The 15031-nt window shown below is 30.6% G+C and overlaps 1 protein-coding gene across 3 annotated transcripts in view; it reads right to left on the reverse strand.

The window, feature by feature from the left end:
• LOC116778473 (neuronal acetylcholine receptor subunit alpha-7) overlaps window positions 1–15031 on the reverse strand; it is a 56098-nt gene that overhangs the window by 18801 nt on the left and 22266 nt on the right. For 2 of the 3 annotated variants that reach the window (XM_032672518.2, XM_032672503.2), the window contains exon 2: window positions 6850–6989. In XM_032672518.2, coding sequence (XP_032528409.1) covers window positions 6850–6989 — 140 coding nt within the window. Of the gene's footprint in view, window positions 1–163; window positions 209–6849; window positions 6990–15031 lie in introns of all 3 variants that reach the window. The other variant, XM_032672533.2, reaches the window with a different exon arrangement.

Here is a 15031-nt window from a genome sequence, read left to right on the forward strand (position 1 = left end):
AAGAAAGCCAAAAGTATTATTTTTATCCAGTGCTAGCCAACTTTACAGTGCGTTAGCGTGTAAGAGAGAATAAAACTTGTTTGTGGCTGGGGAAAAAGAATTACCGTCTGATGATTGCAAGGGCGGGGCGGCGAAGGCGCCAGGCCCGGCTCCTATCACTTACCAAGTTAAGCCAGACGTTTGTGGTCAGGATTTGATTTTTCTCGTCCTTATTTTGTAAAATGAATGCGATGACGCAAGAAAGGAACGAAAAAACACAATGAACATCCAATAATCAATAGATTCATACTCAATATCTTATCCTCCTTAGAAAATATTAGGACAACTCACCAACTGCTCTCAAACAGTTATAACTTAAAAAACTAAATAAATTTACGTCACATTTCATATAATTCTATAAAAGACATTTCTTGTTTCCTTAAATAAATATGTACATCAGGAATAATTCAGCAAAATCCACCGATAAATGCGACAATGGTATCGCATACTTTGTTAACGGAAAGATGGCTTGTGTCTGGAATTGGCCGACAATTTCGCAAATGCATTCCAAATTTCTGTCCATTTGGCCAAGTATTTTGGAGATAAGAGAAGGAAAAGATTCATTAATAAAGTTTCCCTTTTATTCGTTCCGTCGGCATCCTAAATATCTGGGAATTGGTAAAGTTTTGTCGTCTGTTTTTCTCGTTATTTGTCATATGTTGAGTGAAATGTTTCAATGAAAATGCCTCACTCTACAGTTCCTCGTAGACTTTGCATATCTGTCTATCCATCCTTTATTCATATAAAACAGTTATATTGCGGGTAGTCGCAGTAATATTTGGATTTCGTAAAATCTTCTTAAATGTAACAATATATTTTTTTTATCATTTTGATTTTTTTTATACTTAAGATAATAAACTTGACGAATTTCATCCTAATAAATCAAATAATCCCCCATGTCATAAATATAATGGGTTACGTATGTAAAAATTTACATCTACTTGAGTAGAACCCATTGGAATCACAATAATTAATTAAAACTATATAAAATATGAAGCTAACAATAATTTATAGAACATTTCTCAAACATTAAATGTTATATTATTCTTAGGAGCTGCAAAATACAAGGACATGAAAATAATATGTTATTTTTATTTGGCACCGCACCAAATGGGAAGTTTCGATACGATATTGAAATTTACTGTGTTGTATTTTCACAGGTTTTTAATTTTACACTCTTTTAAGGTCACAGAAAATGAAAACTCTTGTTTATCGAATTTCCCAGGAGTACATTAAAAAACACTTAAGTTTTAACCTAACATTTTCTTACATGAAACGAAATTAAATTATTTTTTGAAACATTGAAACAATTGTCTATGCTATTAATGTATAGACACAAAGAAATAACAATCCTTGATAAGTCCCAGTATACCGTTTTAGATCAAAAAACCTCTGGAACGTTTCTAAAATAGAATTAAATAAACTAAAGCAAATAGTATAAGAAAGAGTTCGTCCAATAATGCTGTAATACTAAGACTACAAGATTACATTCAGTTTCCAATCGAACCGTTGACAATGAGATGAAGAAAATGCAGCCGGCAAGGAATTTTAAAGACACAAAGGGGGGATTAGTTCTGAAGCAATGCAGATTCTTAATAGAACTTAACATGAGTAAAATGGCACGAATAAAAGGAATAATGCATTGAAAATATTCTTATGATATATTCAGAATATTTTCTATATAAATACAATAATTATGGTAGGTCGCAGTTTGATTTCATCACTTTTACAATATCAATAAATTCTGCTAAGTTTCATATCTAACATACGTTGTCTTGTAAAACGTAAGGTTACGGAAGTTTTACTAATAACAATTTGTATGAGTATACCTGATCAATGTGTTCCTTTAAATTAGTGTATGAAAATGTTTTGAATTTGCCAAACAGAGCGGAGAAAGCCGGAGCTATCAGATGATTAGCGATGAAATGGAAGGTATACTCTATTTTGCGACATAATTGTTTTATATATAAATGTATATACTGCAAAGAAAAGAAAGCCTAATGTGGATTCAAAAACATTGTTTTGATTATGAAAAAAAAAATCAATAATATTATCAGTAAAATATTCATGATTTAAAAATGTAACCCTCCATCAGACTAACGCGCTTCATTCTTTTTATATGAATTTTTTTGCAATTTCATACATAAATCGATTAAAATTATGATGTTCTTTTTTTTCATGTCGAGTTATATCTATAACGTCGAAAGTAAACGTTGCAAAAATTTTATCGTCATTTTATTTGAAACAATTCATAAAATACAAAAACGATAAAATAATGTAGAAAAATAAATAAAGCCAACATCGAGCAGATAGGAAAACTAATCCAGATGAAAGCCTGCCCTAACTACACCGAATAGGAAATGTTGTGCCGCAGTAGTTATCAATCACCACGCTCGCTTTATATATTGCTTTTAAAAGTAAATTTTACTTCTGTTTCACATTTAAAAACACGTCATATAAATCATATACATTACAAAATAATAAATATTTATGTGATATTAAGGTAAAGATATATAACATACGTTTCGATCAATCCAATACGACATTTGTTAAATAACTGTTAAAATAAAGTTTAAAACTGTAAAATTTCACGTCGAAACAGATAGACAATCCGCGGAAAAATATAGGATATACACATTTTATTTTGAAGCAAACAATACAACGCGGAACCTGACATAAATGTACATTCAAAGAATGATAAAGTGTTTGCAAGTGCATGTAATTCAGTTAGCTCTCGGCTAGAGGCGACCTGACAATGTTACTTTATAAAAGATATCGCCGAAGGGAACGTTTTAAATGAAAAACAAAATATAAGGTAAATAAAAAGCACTTTTATTTAATACAAAGCATTAAAATACAGTTCATATATAAATAAACTACTTGACTCGTGTACATTGTGGATTCATTTACTGTTTACTGAACGCGTTATAGAGATAATAACAAACAAGTTTTATATATCAATAGTTTAGTACTAGCATAAATTTGATCTCTAATAAACAAGCGTTTTAACTACCAGTAACATAATAAAAACGAAATATGACAAAAAAAATTATGTATGGAGGGTAGTTTGAAAAAAACTATACTGAACATGTTATAAAATTTAAAAGGCAACTTTTTTTAAGTCCAAAACCAGAAACTACCTATAAATATTAAGATTTAAATACTTTAATATCAAGCAATTAAAAATCTTCGATACATATATTTCGCAGCTCTGAAATAGAAGCCGAGAGTTTTATTTTAAAATCATATCTGCACTATGATGCCAGCAGCTATTATTTGAAAATATTTTTTATTTGAATTAAAAGAATACCGAGCTTACATTTTGTAGCACACACGCTTTTTATGCTGAATAATACTAATTACAAGCAAAAAAAAAAGAAGAGAGTTTTAAAGAACGTAAAGAGATTACACTAATTCTTTTTAAATTAGCAAACTATTTATTACGAAAGTTGCGAGACAAAATCCACTAATATATTTCACTTCTCCTTAACATCGTCGCCAAGTTTTAAACTCCTACAGATCATTTCTTATCGCTAAGTGAATTGCGTTTCATTTCTCATTAGTTAAAATTTTAATAATGAAATTTACATAAAAGTAATTCATAAAAGGTCCACATATATAACGATGCTCATTAAAATGATGTGGTCAGTTTGAATGACGACTAATTAGGTTCGGAAATTACCGTTGACAGGACTGTTGATCTTTAACAAGAGATATCATGGTCTTACGAGAATCGTAGTCACATGAGAAAATTTATCAATGAATAACAGTATCATTCTAAAAAAAAGTATATGGAATTTTATTAGGAATGGTGTACTTCATAAAATTACTGATTATTTCATCTTAGAAATAATTTAATTTAAAATCAATTGATTTAATATTTTTTTATCAATTTATTTAATAATTCTTGATACAAATAAAAATAAATAACAAATTTAAGCCTTTCTATACCTAAAGATTACATTTTCGACAAAAAATCTTTATTCATATTGCCTTTATACAGGAGTAGATGGGGAATGTAACATAAACAACACATTAATATATGATATAAAAGCTATAAACAACACACTTGGAGAGATTATTCAAAACTTTTATCTATAGTGTATGTCACAGTGCCAACAATTTACGGATCAGGGAGCTGGCGATGGACCAACGCCGTTTAAATCACTTACATTCGCCCCACGCCTGTTGCCCAACTCCATTTCAACACCCACTTCAACCAGTACTTATGTTAAATACGGGACAATGTTCTAGAATTTGATTATCAGTTTGAAAGGCTTTCAAGCTTATAAGCACGTGAAGCACAACATGTGAAATAATCGGACAACACAGGCTTTATTCCGAATATGAGAATTGATCTTTACCAACCACAAAACGAAATATGATTTATTGAGTTAAATTTATTTAAAAATCTCCCAAATTAACACGTTGCTCACGAGTTTTTCAGCCACTAGCTGACCAAAGAATTTATGTATTTATTGTTTTACCTAAATCCTGCCAAAAACTCTTGAAATGAGGAAACCGTTAAATCATTGAATTTCAGATTTAGTAAACTGGCTCTTTATAAAACCGGATTCCACTTATTCCCATTAATGACAATATAGGTTTTACTTTTTTCATATGACTATTACTTTTTTCATACGATTAGTTCAATAATAGTATGAAAGGTACGGTACAAAACGCCCCATGCTTTTCTCACAACAATACAATATTTATTGTTAATGTTAAAAATTATTTTTTACTTTTTAGTTCAATTTGTCTTCAACGCGGATGTGTTATTCTTTTAGACGACGAAGGTTTGATTCTATTATCAAAGGCTACATTAATTTTTAATCCATTGACATATAAAGCTGTGTTTACAAAGTTGCGTCTCCAATTCGTGTACGTTTCGTAACCGACCCATTTCATCTAATGATATATATATATATATATATATATTAATGCTATATATATTCACGAAGTTCGATTCCGGAACACATCTCCCAAGTTGATCCTGCCTGATCATAAAATTCTCCTTATCGAAAGTTTCTCATTTTTGGCTGTTGATAATGCAGCTATATAGCTTACCAAAAATTACCATAGCGCTTGAGCGAGCTTCTCTTTCACTCTCATGTAAAGGATCTATGATGTGATATGACGATCCTTGCAATCCTAATGATTGAATTGATATCAATTCTACGAGGTATTAATTTGCTACGGGTCCTTGATAAGCCTATTATTAATAAATAAAGCCTTGATAATTTTAGTGAAATCGGTCCGTTTAAAATAGGTCAAAATCGAATTGGAAGAAGTCGGTTACAAACATACATACATATATATATACATACATACATATATACATACATAAATGTAAAGCTAAATAAAAGCATGTAAAAAAAAACTATAAATATATTTATTTACAAATTAAGTAAATGTTATTTATCGATAAACAATACAAATGTTGTTATATTAACGAGTCATGTAATATATTTCTGAAAACTGTCACATTATATTACGGACAAAAATTGGTAATATGTACATATTAACCTTACATATAAAATCTGTATTGATTGTGACCAAACCAATTTATTGAGAACGACAGGTCACCGGCGGTGATTACAATGTTCTCTTTTGTATTTGTGTGAATATTTACGAGATGTATCAATGTTATAAATGTTTGAAATGTGTGTGTCGCTAATGAACTTAAGGGAATTTTAGCAAACACAAAGGATTAATTTTATATCAGACTTTCCTAACCTTTTTTTTTCTTGTTATCCTGCGACCCTCGTTACAGTAATTCTTTGGAGATGCCATCCTAAAACAAAATCTCGCAACCTACGATAATCCTTAAAATAAAATGAAAATTACGAAGAGAATAAAACGTTAATTCGTTCAAATTATAGAATTATAAATACTTATAATAAATTAAATTACTTTAGTTTTGATTTTAGAGTTCTGGACCAATTCTAAAAGCTAAAGTATTTTTTTAATATATTTTCAACACATTCTCCGCAACAATGACAAGAAACTCCACTATTTTCTTATATATTCACATATAAATTTAAAAATAAATACGTTAACATCATATTAAAATACACTTAAATTGGTTTCTGTCTTTGCCTTTAAAATATTTTCTTATTTATAAACATATATATATAACAGTATGCTCTTTTAAGTAATATTTGTCCACTATTTACCCTTTTGTTTTTTATAATAAATTACAAATTATTATCACTATTATTTCATATGTAGGGAAGTTTATTATTCAATATTTAACAACTGCCCGTAATACTACTTTAAAATTAATGAAAACCTTACAATTTAAATCCCGCAGTTAAATTAATATTACTAATATTTCCATAACAATGATTGCGGCCTGGAAATATGAAGCTTTCTAGAGGCACTTCATGATGGGATGGATAGATAGATCAAGCATATCATATAACACCAATAATATTGAATTCAGCCGTACAGATTAATAGTTCGATCTAAGCCTAGACGAACTGATACAGGAGTCCAAAACACCCCACGTACCACGACCTTCTTACTACGGGTAAACAAACTCGAATTTAACATATAATTCTTTATCATTTACTTATCCGTTTACCTTTATCAGTTCCGTTCCGTGTTGTATCCCTTAAACATCTATAATACAAAAATTCAAGAACCCTGTTAGACATAGCATGTTCGTAACTATAAATAAGGTTATCTTCGTAGTCGTAAAGTTGCCTTAGATTTATTTTTGTAAGTTTGAATTAAATAACACCAGAAGGAAGAACGGTAATCCGGGTATAATAAGAATTTAAAAAAATAAGTGAAATATGAACTCACCACGTCAATGATCTGTTGGAGTGTGAGCCCAAATTTGACCTCTAGCGGTTCACTCTCGTTGGCGACTGGTCGCTCCAGAGTGTTGTAGGAATTGAGCAGGGCGTTCAATAGACGCTTTTCGTGGGGTCCTTGTTCCGATACTGCAACCAAATGTATTAAATTATCCTTACTTGTATATCTATTATCGCAAAATCTTATCTACAGTTATGAAAGCTGCAATTAACAAAACATTCTACTTAATTCAATTCCACATTTTATCGCTTAACCAATTAAGTCTGTCTGAAATATTTTAATAGTTAATGCTATCATTTAATTTATGAGCAACAGTTTAATGAGAACAGTTAACGCTATAAGCCACCAACGTTTGTGGTGTTAGAACTGGAAATGTTTGAGTAATAAAATTTAATTCAGAAGCACTAAAAGATATATAAAATTTAGTGATTTCACTGTTTTAATATAATATGACGTTACATTAAAAGAGTTCAAGTTAGACATAATGAATATCAAAACAGCTTAACTGTTGATAGTATTTTTCACCTTCACGTAACACAATTATCGTACGCACTTAAGTTTGCAAAATGTTTGACTTTAAAAACATCATTCAGCACGACAAAAAATGTCGAAATGAAATAAAAAAATACCTTAAAAGCTTCATCAAGCGATCTTTGTTCCGCAAACCCATTGTCAACACGTTCCTACTTGCTAATTGGTAAAATTTTTCACTTACTTTTGTCGAATGAACAAAGTAAACTACGTTTGCTTCCACCAAACGGATGTGTCTATTGATGAATATTTTATTATAGAAATCCTCGAGGCGGAACTCTTAGGTCTTTACGGGAACAAACCCGGGCGCTGCGCTGGCCTTTTCACCTACGTGTCTATTAAATAATTCAGACGCCAAGTAAGTTAATGGCGGTTCTACAAATGGCCTCAGGAGAACACGCAAGCTCCAGCTACAAATTGCACAAATCCTTGTTGGATACTCAAAGCGACCCGAGCAAGAGTTACGACTGGATAAACCCGTTAGCCACGCACCTGAACCTCTCGAAACACTAAATTTACGACCATCCCGAAAGAAAGACAAAAAGCGCAATTTTGTTTGAGTAGTCCTTAGAAATTCACTAGAGTCCGGCTTGAAGGACCAGCAATAAACACTCATTTTAGGGGCTTTGGTAGCTCTTACAGACGTGATATACGGAGGTGAGAACGTGAAGAACATAAATCTCTTATGGCTGGATTACTTTGCTAGCAAGACTGAAAATCTTATACCACATGATATATGCTAGTTAATATTGTCGTGATATAAATTAAGTACACCTTATATTGGTGTTTACGTGCCAGTTTACCTTAATTCATAGTCATTAATAATTTTACGATTCAGCGAGTAAGCATCGTTTGACGTGGTTAATACTATAGTCCCATATCCAAGAACGGAGGATCTACCTTTTAGAGAAACTATTATATTATTATATATTAGCCTCCTTCCAACCTTTCTTTAATTTTATAAATTGACATCATAACGAAAAACCTAAAGTTTGAATTTCAAAGTAAATATAAAATTTTAAAAGTCTTGAATAACTTAATATACAGAACGCTGTAATTTGTTTGTAGGGAAAAGTTTACTACTAGGAATGTAGTTTTGATTAGCAACAATTCCTAGTTTTGAAATTGTTCAGTCGACTAGTGGAACGCAATAACCGCCCATCACTGGCTAATCCATAGCTTAAACAGTTAGCATTCAAGTGACAGATGAACGAGTACATATTTTTTATAATTAACTGGAAACGATATTGAAGATAATAATAGTTCTTTGACCCCAGCGCCATTTTCGCATATAAAGAGGTCGGACTTAGCGCATTATAGCCATGTTTACCGTTCAATACTTTTGCTAATTACAGATAAAAAATATTTTTTAAACAATGAAAAAATATAAAAAAAATTATAAGAGACCAAATATAATGCTATTGAAATAACATTATAAAATTAAATATTTTTTGTTAGTCAATATATACTATTAGTCAATTATGCAAACACTGTTAAAACGATTTCGGTGAAAATATGTTTGTAGGTGGACGCAACGATGAAATAACGACTTTAACGAGAACATTTTAATTTCATAGAAGCCAAATTCTAAACATTGTTACCATTATCTAATAAGTTAGAACAATTAATTATTAACTTAAAAGCAATTTAAAACTTTTGGTCCTTCTTTTTCCACTTTGTGAACAAAGGTTCAAAAAAAATTATATAATTTGTTTTCCACATATCTTTTATTACTCTCAAATTAGAGCAATAAACATAAGTAGATTAACTGGCGTCCAAAGACATTTACGATTAGCTGCATATGTGTCGTAACAGCTTAACAGACCTCAATCGTAATGTTTAGTCAAAGTTAGCCTAACTTATGTAGATGAATAAGCAACCCAAGCTTTATCTGCGTTGATGACATCATTGAAATTGATGTCCAAACCTCACTAATTAACTCTTTTGGTTACGAAATTTAGTTTAAATAATAATACCGATGATTGGGAAACCGAATAATGATAACTAATATTCAAAAATTTTTGCTGACATTTAAAATTATTGTATGTACTAAGAAAATTAAAAAACAAAAAAATTCTTTTTTATCCGCAAAATGAAATTTAATTATAGTCTAGTATATCGTAAAAACATCTGTACTGTATTCACGATCGACATACCAGACCAGTAACGAAGATACGTTAATTGATTTTTACAAAAAGATTTCATAGCTTCTGAAATAAAAACCGCAAAAGACAGTGAAAGGAATTCTGAAAGCGACAAGTCAAAGCAAAAGTGTAAATACATATGACAAGTTTTAATTGCAAAGTTCTCAAGTTCTCAGTAGCTGACGAACACGCGGTAACCATTATAGAATCCGTTTAACTGCACAAAGGATTAATTAAAATGTCCATTGCCTCAACCGAACCGAGTTTATCCGTCAATGTTCGGTTAGAAACTTGGAAAAAACTCCCTTATCTTCATTTTATATGACAGGGCTTTATATTTTCCATTTCGTTTAACCACAGCAATCAGTGCATTTGATTGCAAATTCTTCATCTATATTTTTGCCGAAGTTAACTCGATCCCAATACGTTTATTTACTTTATATAAAATATACTCACATTTTAATCAACTATGTCATCTAAAGAAAACTTTTGCGCCTAATTAAAGAAAAGGTCCAGCCATTCATAGTCAAGTAGGTTCATTTAAGTTTGAATCCAACTTTGAGATTTCCCTTACGAAGACACTTTTCCTTCACAGTTTACTTGGAACTGGATATAAATATTTTATTCCAATCTATATTACATGAAGATAAGAATAATTTAGTTGGACTAAAACATTTTCTCCGGATTCAGGGTTATCTCTTGATAGTAGTAGAAGTTCGGTCAAAATTATTTTACCATTCCCATATCTAACTAGCCTTAATTTTATTTTGATTTAAATATCTTATCTGTCTGCAGGAAATATTATATTATTATATATTACTTCTCTAAATATAGATGATAAAAAAAAAACAAATTATTAATAAAGTCAAACACAATAAGAGACTTTAATGTGCAATAATAATAAGATATTTGTTACCTTGTAACTGTCCCTTAACAAAATATTCAAATAACTGACACGACATCAGTTTCTGGACCAGAAACTGCGGTTATGATAAGAATAGTATCCGAATCGTTTCATTGACACTACATTACATACAATTAGTGTTACGGTTGAATATTCGAAAAATTTTGTGATTGCTGATGACAATTGTTTCCCATAAATACTTCTGTTACAAATGCAGAAGACAGCAGCATACTAAAACTATGACATTAAGGTACCTGTTATTTAAAAAGAGCTGTCGCGTAATTTTGTGTCAATTCAAATGTCAATGAAATAAAATTACAAGATGGTACAGTGTGCAACAACTTCGGATGATTGTGAAATTTTTGAAAACATTACAATATCCTTGACTAGTTTGAAAGACTAGACTTGCTCTGGTGTAAACCATGATCATCGCTGAGCGTTGCTGCAAGTGGTAAAGAACCGAAACGTATATTGATTACGTAGAAAAAAATTATAATAATAATAAAAAACGTGTTCTATCAAACAACATTAGTTTTATTTATTATATTTGAATATTAAAAACCCAATTATAAATTTTCATAACATAATTTTTTTTGGAAGATATTCGAAATTATTTCATTTCTTTCTTCGTATCAAGACTTTCGTAATTTGGGCTAATTTCTTTTGCTATCTTTTTTATTTCAAAATAACCAAAAATAAAGAGTACTCTATTACCAATTCTCAATGGACTTGCACAATACAAAATTATAAAATACGAATCAGTATGACATATATAAATAATAAGACATTATGACAGTTTACTTACAATTTATAGGAAATGAAATATAATAAAAAACATTTATAAGTAAGGTAGAAACTGCCGCTCGAAGCAACTATTACTGTAAGCTGGTTGACTTCAAGGCGAGCAGTTTTGCCATTAAATTGAATATCTACTTCAGCTAACAGCCGTGACGTAAACGTGGGTATATTTATCAAAAGAAGCCGCCCGACTTGTAGATCTCACTCCTATTATTTTAATATAACTTTGAAACCGAATCAAATTCATATTTTTTATCCACCAAATACATTTATTGATTTCAATTTGGAACTTGTATTCTTAGTGTTGTTGACCATAACGTTTTAAAGAGAAAAAGGTTCAGGAATAGAAGTTTAAAAAACGTAAAGAATGAAGCTCTATTATTGAAGAAAAAGATAAAAAGGAAAGATCTAAGGTCAACTCCAATGTACTAATTTCAGTTACAAAACGAAACGAAATTAGGTGCAGTTGTCTTTTTGTCTCAATACATAATAAAAAAAACATCAAAAGAGAAACTAAGTTCTTAATTTAAATTTAAAAAAAAAACAAAAGAAAAAAAAATTCAGCATATTAAAATACAGGGAGTTGTAAAAACCTAATCTGAAATTAAATAACAGAACACATCTTTGATGATATCATAAAATTGCCAGACTTAATTAACTTGCTTTACTTTTTAATTTATATTCCAATTATTTTCAAATGCGAATAAAGACATTAATTAAACTCCCTCTCTATACAGATGTGTCCAATTTATTTTGTGAATGTCAGAGATTTATCTTTTCCGTATCTGTCGTTTATGTGTTTGGGAACAAGACTCAAAGTGGACTATTATAGAGATGTCGTATGTTTTATAGTCCTGGGATTCAGGTTCAATTTGGATACACCTCATCCCGTGAGACCTTACAGAGATAAGGCATAAAAACGCTTAAACCAATCGACTTCTTACCTTCTATTGGACCCTTTCGAATATTTATAAACTACATAAAAATGTTACTTCTATATTAGTTTTTCAATGTGATTTCAATGACAGACTTCGAGTCTCATTTTTGTTCGTTTCCGAAGAAGTATTATTACACGAGTATGCATTGTGAGTAAGTTTAAAGAAAACTTGGAACCACATAAATATTCTCAAAGAATAATTACCGATCGATCAACTAAAAAGAGTTAATACATTTAATGTAAAAAAAATCTTCAAATAAATTCAATTTCAAGGCAAAACCGATGTTTTACAATTACAATATAATGACTAGCATAATCACTATACGGGTGCTGTAATTGAGAATTCATGTAACTTTTAATAACATCAACCATTTATATTTTCTGTGGAGCTAATTATTCGCCTCCAGGGAGCTATCGCTTTACGTTCCAACCATCAACACTAATTGGTTATCATGGCGATATACAGCAGGATTTTAATATTTTTAACATAGCATCAGTGTTGTAACGCCGCGTTCGTATGTATTTTTATAACTTTTACATTTAGAGGACATGCATCTTACAAATTTGTTTTATAAATAATTACATACAAATATGTATTACAGATATATATCGTTAATATTCAAGTAAATATCTTCGGAATCAATCGTAATACACACCGTTATTTTGCTACAAACCATGATAAAACTGACAACGTGAAATAAGCAAGCCTTCATAGGATCAATGAATTAACACCCGTGCCCCGTACCTTGGGAGGCTCTCCGCGTTGCCATGACAACGGCTCCATTTTCCCTCTATTTTAACAAACGCGGAACATTTCATCCTTTTTAAAAAATTTATTCAGTTCTGGAAGAGAATTTAATAAATTGATAATTTTCAAATATTGATTCTGCTCTCGATTCTTGTATCACAATATACAACAAAAGATAAAATAAAAATGGTACGTTTAATGCGTTGTCATAAATTTTAAAGATCTTTTTAGCAATAACAAAGGAGATACTTTTGAGTATACGTGTTTTTTGCGCCGTACTTGTAAAAAGTATTAATTTTTTTATGTAATTAAAAATGATAGGTATAGAAAAACATCTGTTAAATAATAAAAAAATCATTTTTTTTAATGGGAATGTACATTACTATCGTACACGGTACATCGTATATAGTTAGTGAGAGGTCGATTTCAACTAGCCGTTAGTTGAAACCCACAAACATCACATCACTTTTTCAATTAACCGGCGGTTTCATAACATAAAATAAAGTTTTGTTTGTCCATACATTAGGAAACTTTTGAAGCAAAATTTCGTAAACTAATAACTAGTCTGCTGTTTTAAATGAAAGTCAGTAGGTAATCATTTCCACTTTGAACTTCCCGCGTTGCGAAATTCGTTGCTAATGACTCGCAATAAATCTTTTAAATTACGTTATACATTATAAACTTGTTTATTTCTATTCACCTTATAAAACAAAATTTTAGTGTAATAACAAAAACGTTAAAAATCTATATTAGATTTTATATTTGAAATATAGTTTAATAGGTCTATTATTTATCGTGAAAAAGTGTTTTTTTTTTAAATTTTTATACTATAAATGTTAAATATATTAATCAGGTCAACGCTGATTAAAAATATTTGAAGCGTAAACAACTTCACTGCTGTGGCTGTCAAGCGACGGCAGTAGTAGGTAAAATGTGTTAACTAATCCTTCCAACATTTATGTTTGTATGTAGAAGCTGTTATCTATCTAATGTCTTCTAAGAAATCCCATTACATGCAGCACGCCAAGTCGCAGTTAGGAATGTGAACAGTCATATATCAATTCCGTAATGGCCTCCACCATTTGGTTTTTAATCAGTTTTATGGCCATTTCTATCCGCCTGAGGAAAAACGAAAACCTTGTGCCTACACGTCGCTCACTACTAATACATGCATTTGCATACGTGTGTTGATGTAGATCAGTGCATTCCCGCAAAAAGTTTATGCTTTTAGTTTGTAACTTTCTCTGATAATTGAACAAGAAAGTTCGTTGCTCTGAAATGGTTGAGGCTATAGTGGAGAATACCCCTACTTAATTTCATTTAACCTATTTGTTTGCACCATTATAAATACAACAAGAAACAATCGATCAATCACTTATCAAAAGAATTTTGGTTTGTACATTTTTCATTTTTTTTCGAGCCTACAACCGATTCCTTTGTGCCACTAACCAGTCATTGAGATTCAAACTAAGACATAAAGCCGAACTGTCTGTAGTACAATAGCTATTGTTTTGTCAGAACCATTCCGTCCATTCATACAATCTCTCCGTTCGTTCACATTCGTTGAACTTCATATTAATCTACTTCTCTCGTAATTGTGGCCATCCCTTATAATGACATTAATCATTCTCTGCGATCCCATGAATCTGCTAAATATGATTTTAAGATGTATAACAATTTTGATAAAAAAACATCTTCATCCGGCGGAAGGGAATGGCTTTTACATTATATTCATCAAGTCATAACGCTTTTTTTCGTAAGAACACAAGGCCTTTGTCTAAAAAGCTTTACGAGATTTTAAATTCGCCGCCTCCTTATTTATCTTAAGGCGGCGTAGCTAAATTTATAACCGTAATCTATGTTACAATCTGCATAGAATTTATGGTCTCAAACTAATACAAGAATGCTCATTAACAAAGACTTATTATAAAAAAAGTTAATTTAAACAAATTTATTTCGCAAATATAATTTTAAACTATTTAAATTATATTTTAAACGAGACTTGCCCGCTTGAACGTCGGTCATTATATAAGCGGGTGAGTTATTTATGATAAATGTTGCCATTACTCCACTCGGCAAGTCCAGAGTCCAACGTAGCGGTAAATGAT

The sequence above is a fragment of the Danaus plexippus genome, chromosome 6 (assembly GCF_018135715.1).
Source record: "Danaus plexippus chromosome 6, MEX_DaPlex, whole genome shotgun sequence".
NCBI classification, from domain to species: domain Eukaryota; kingdom Metazoa; phylum Arthropoda; class Insecta; order Lepidoptera; family Nymphalidae; genus Danaus; species Danaus plexippus.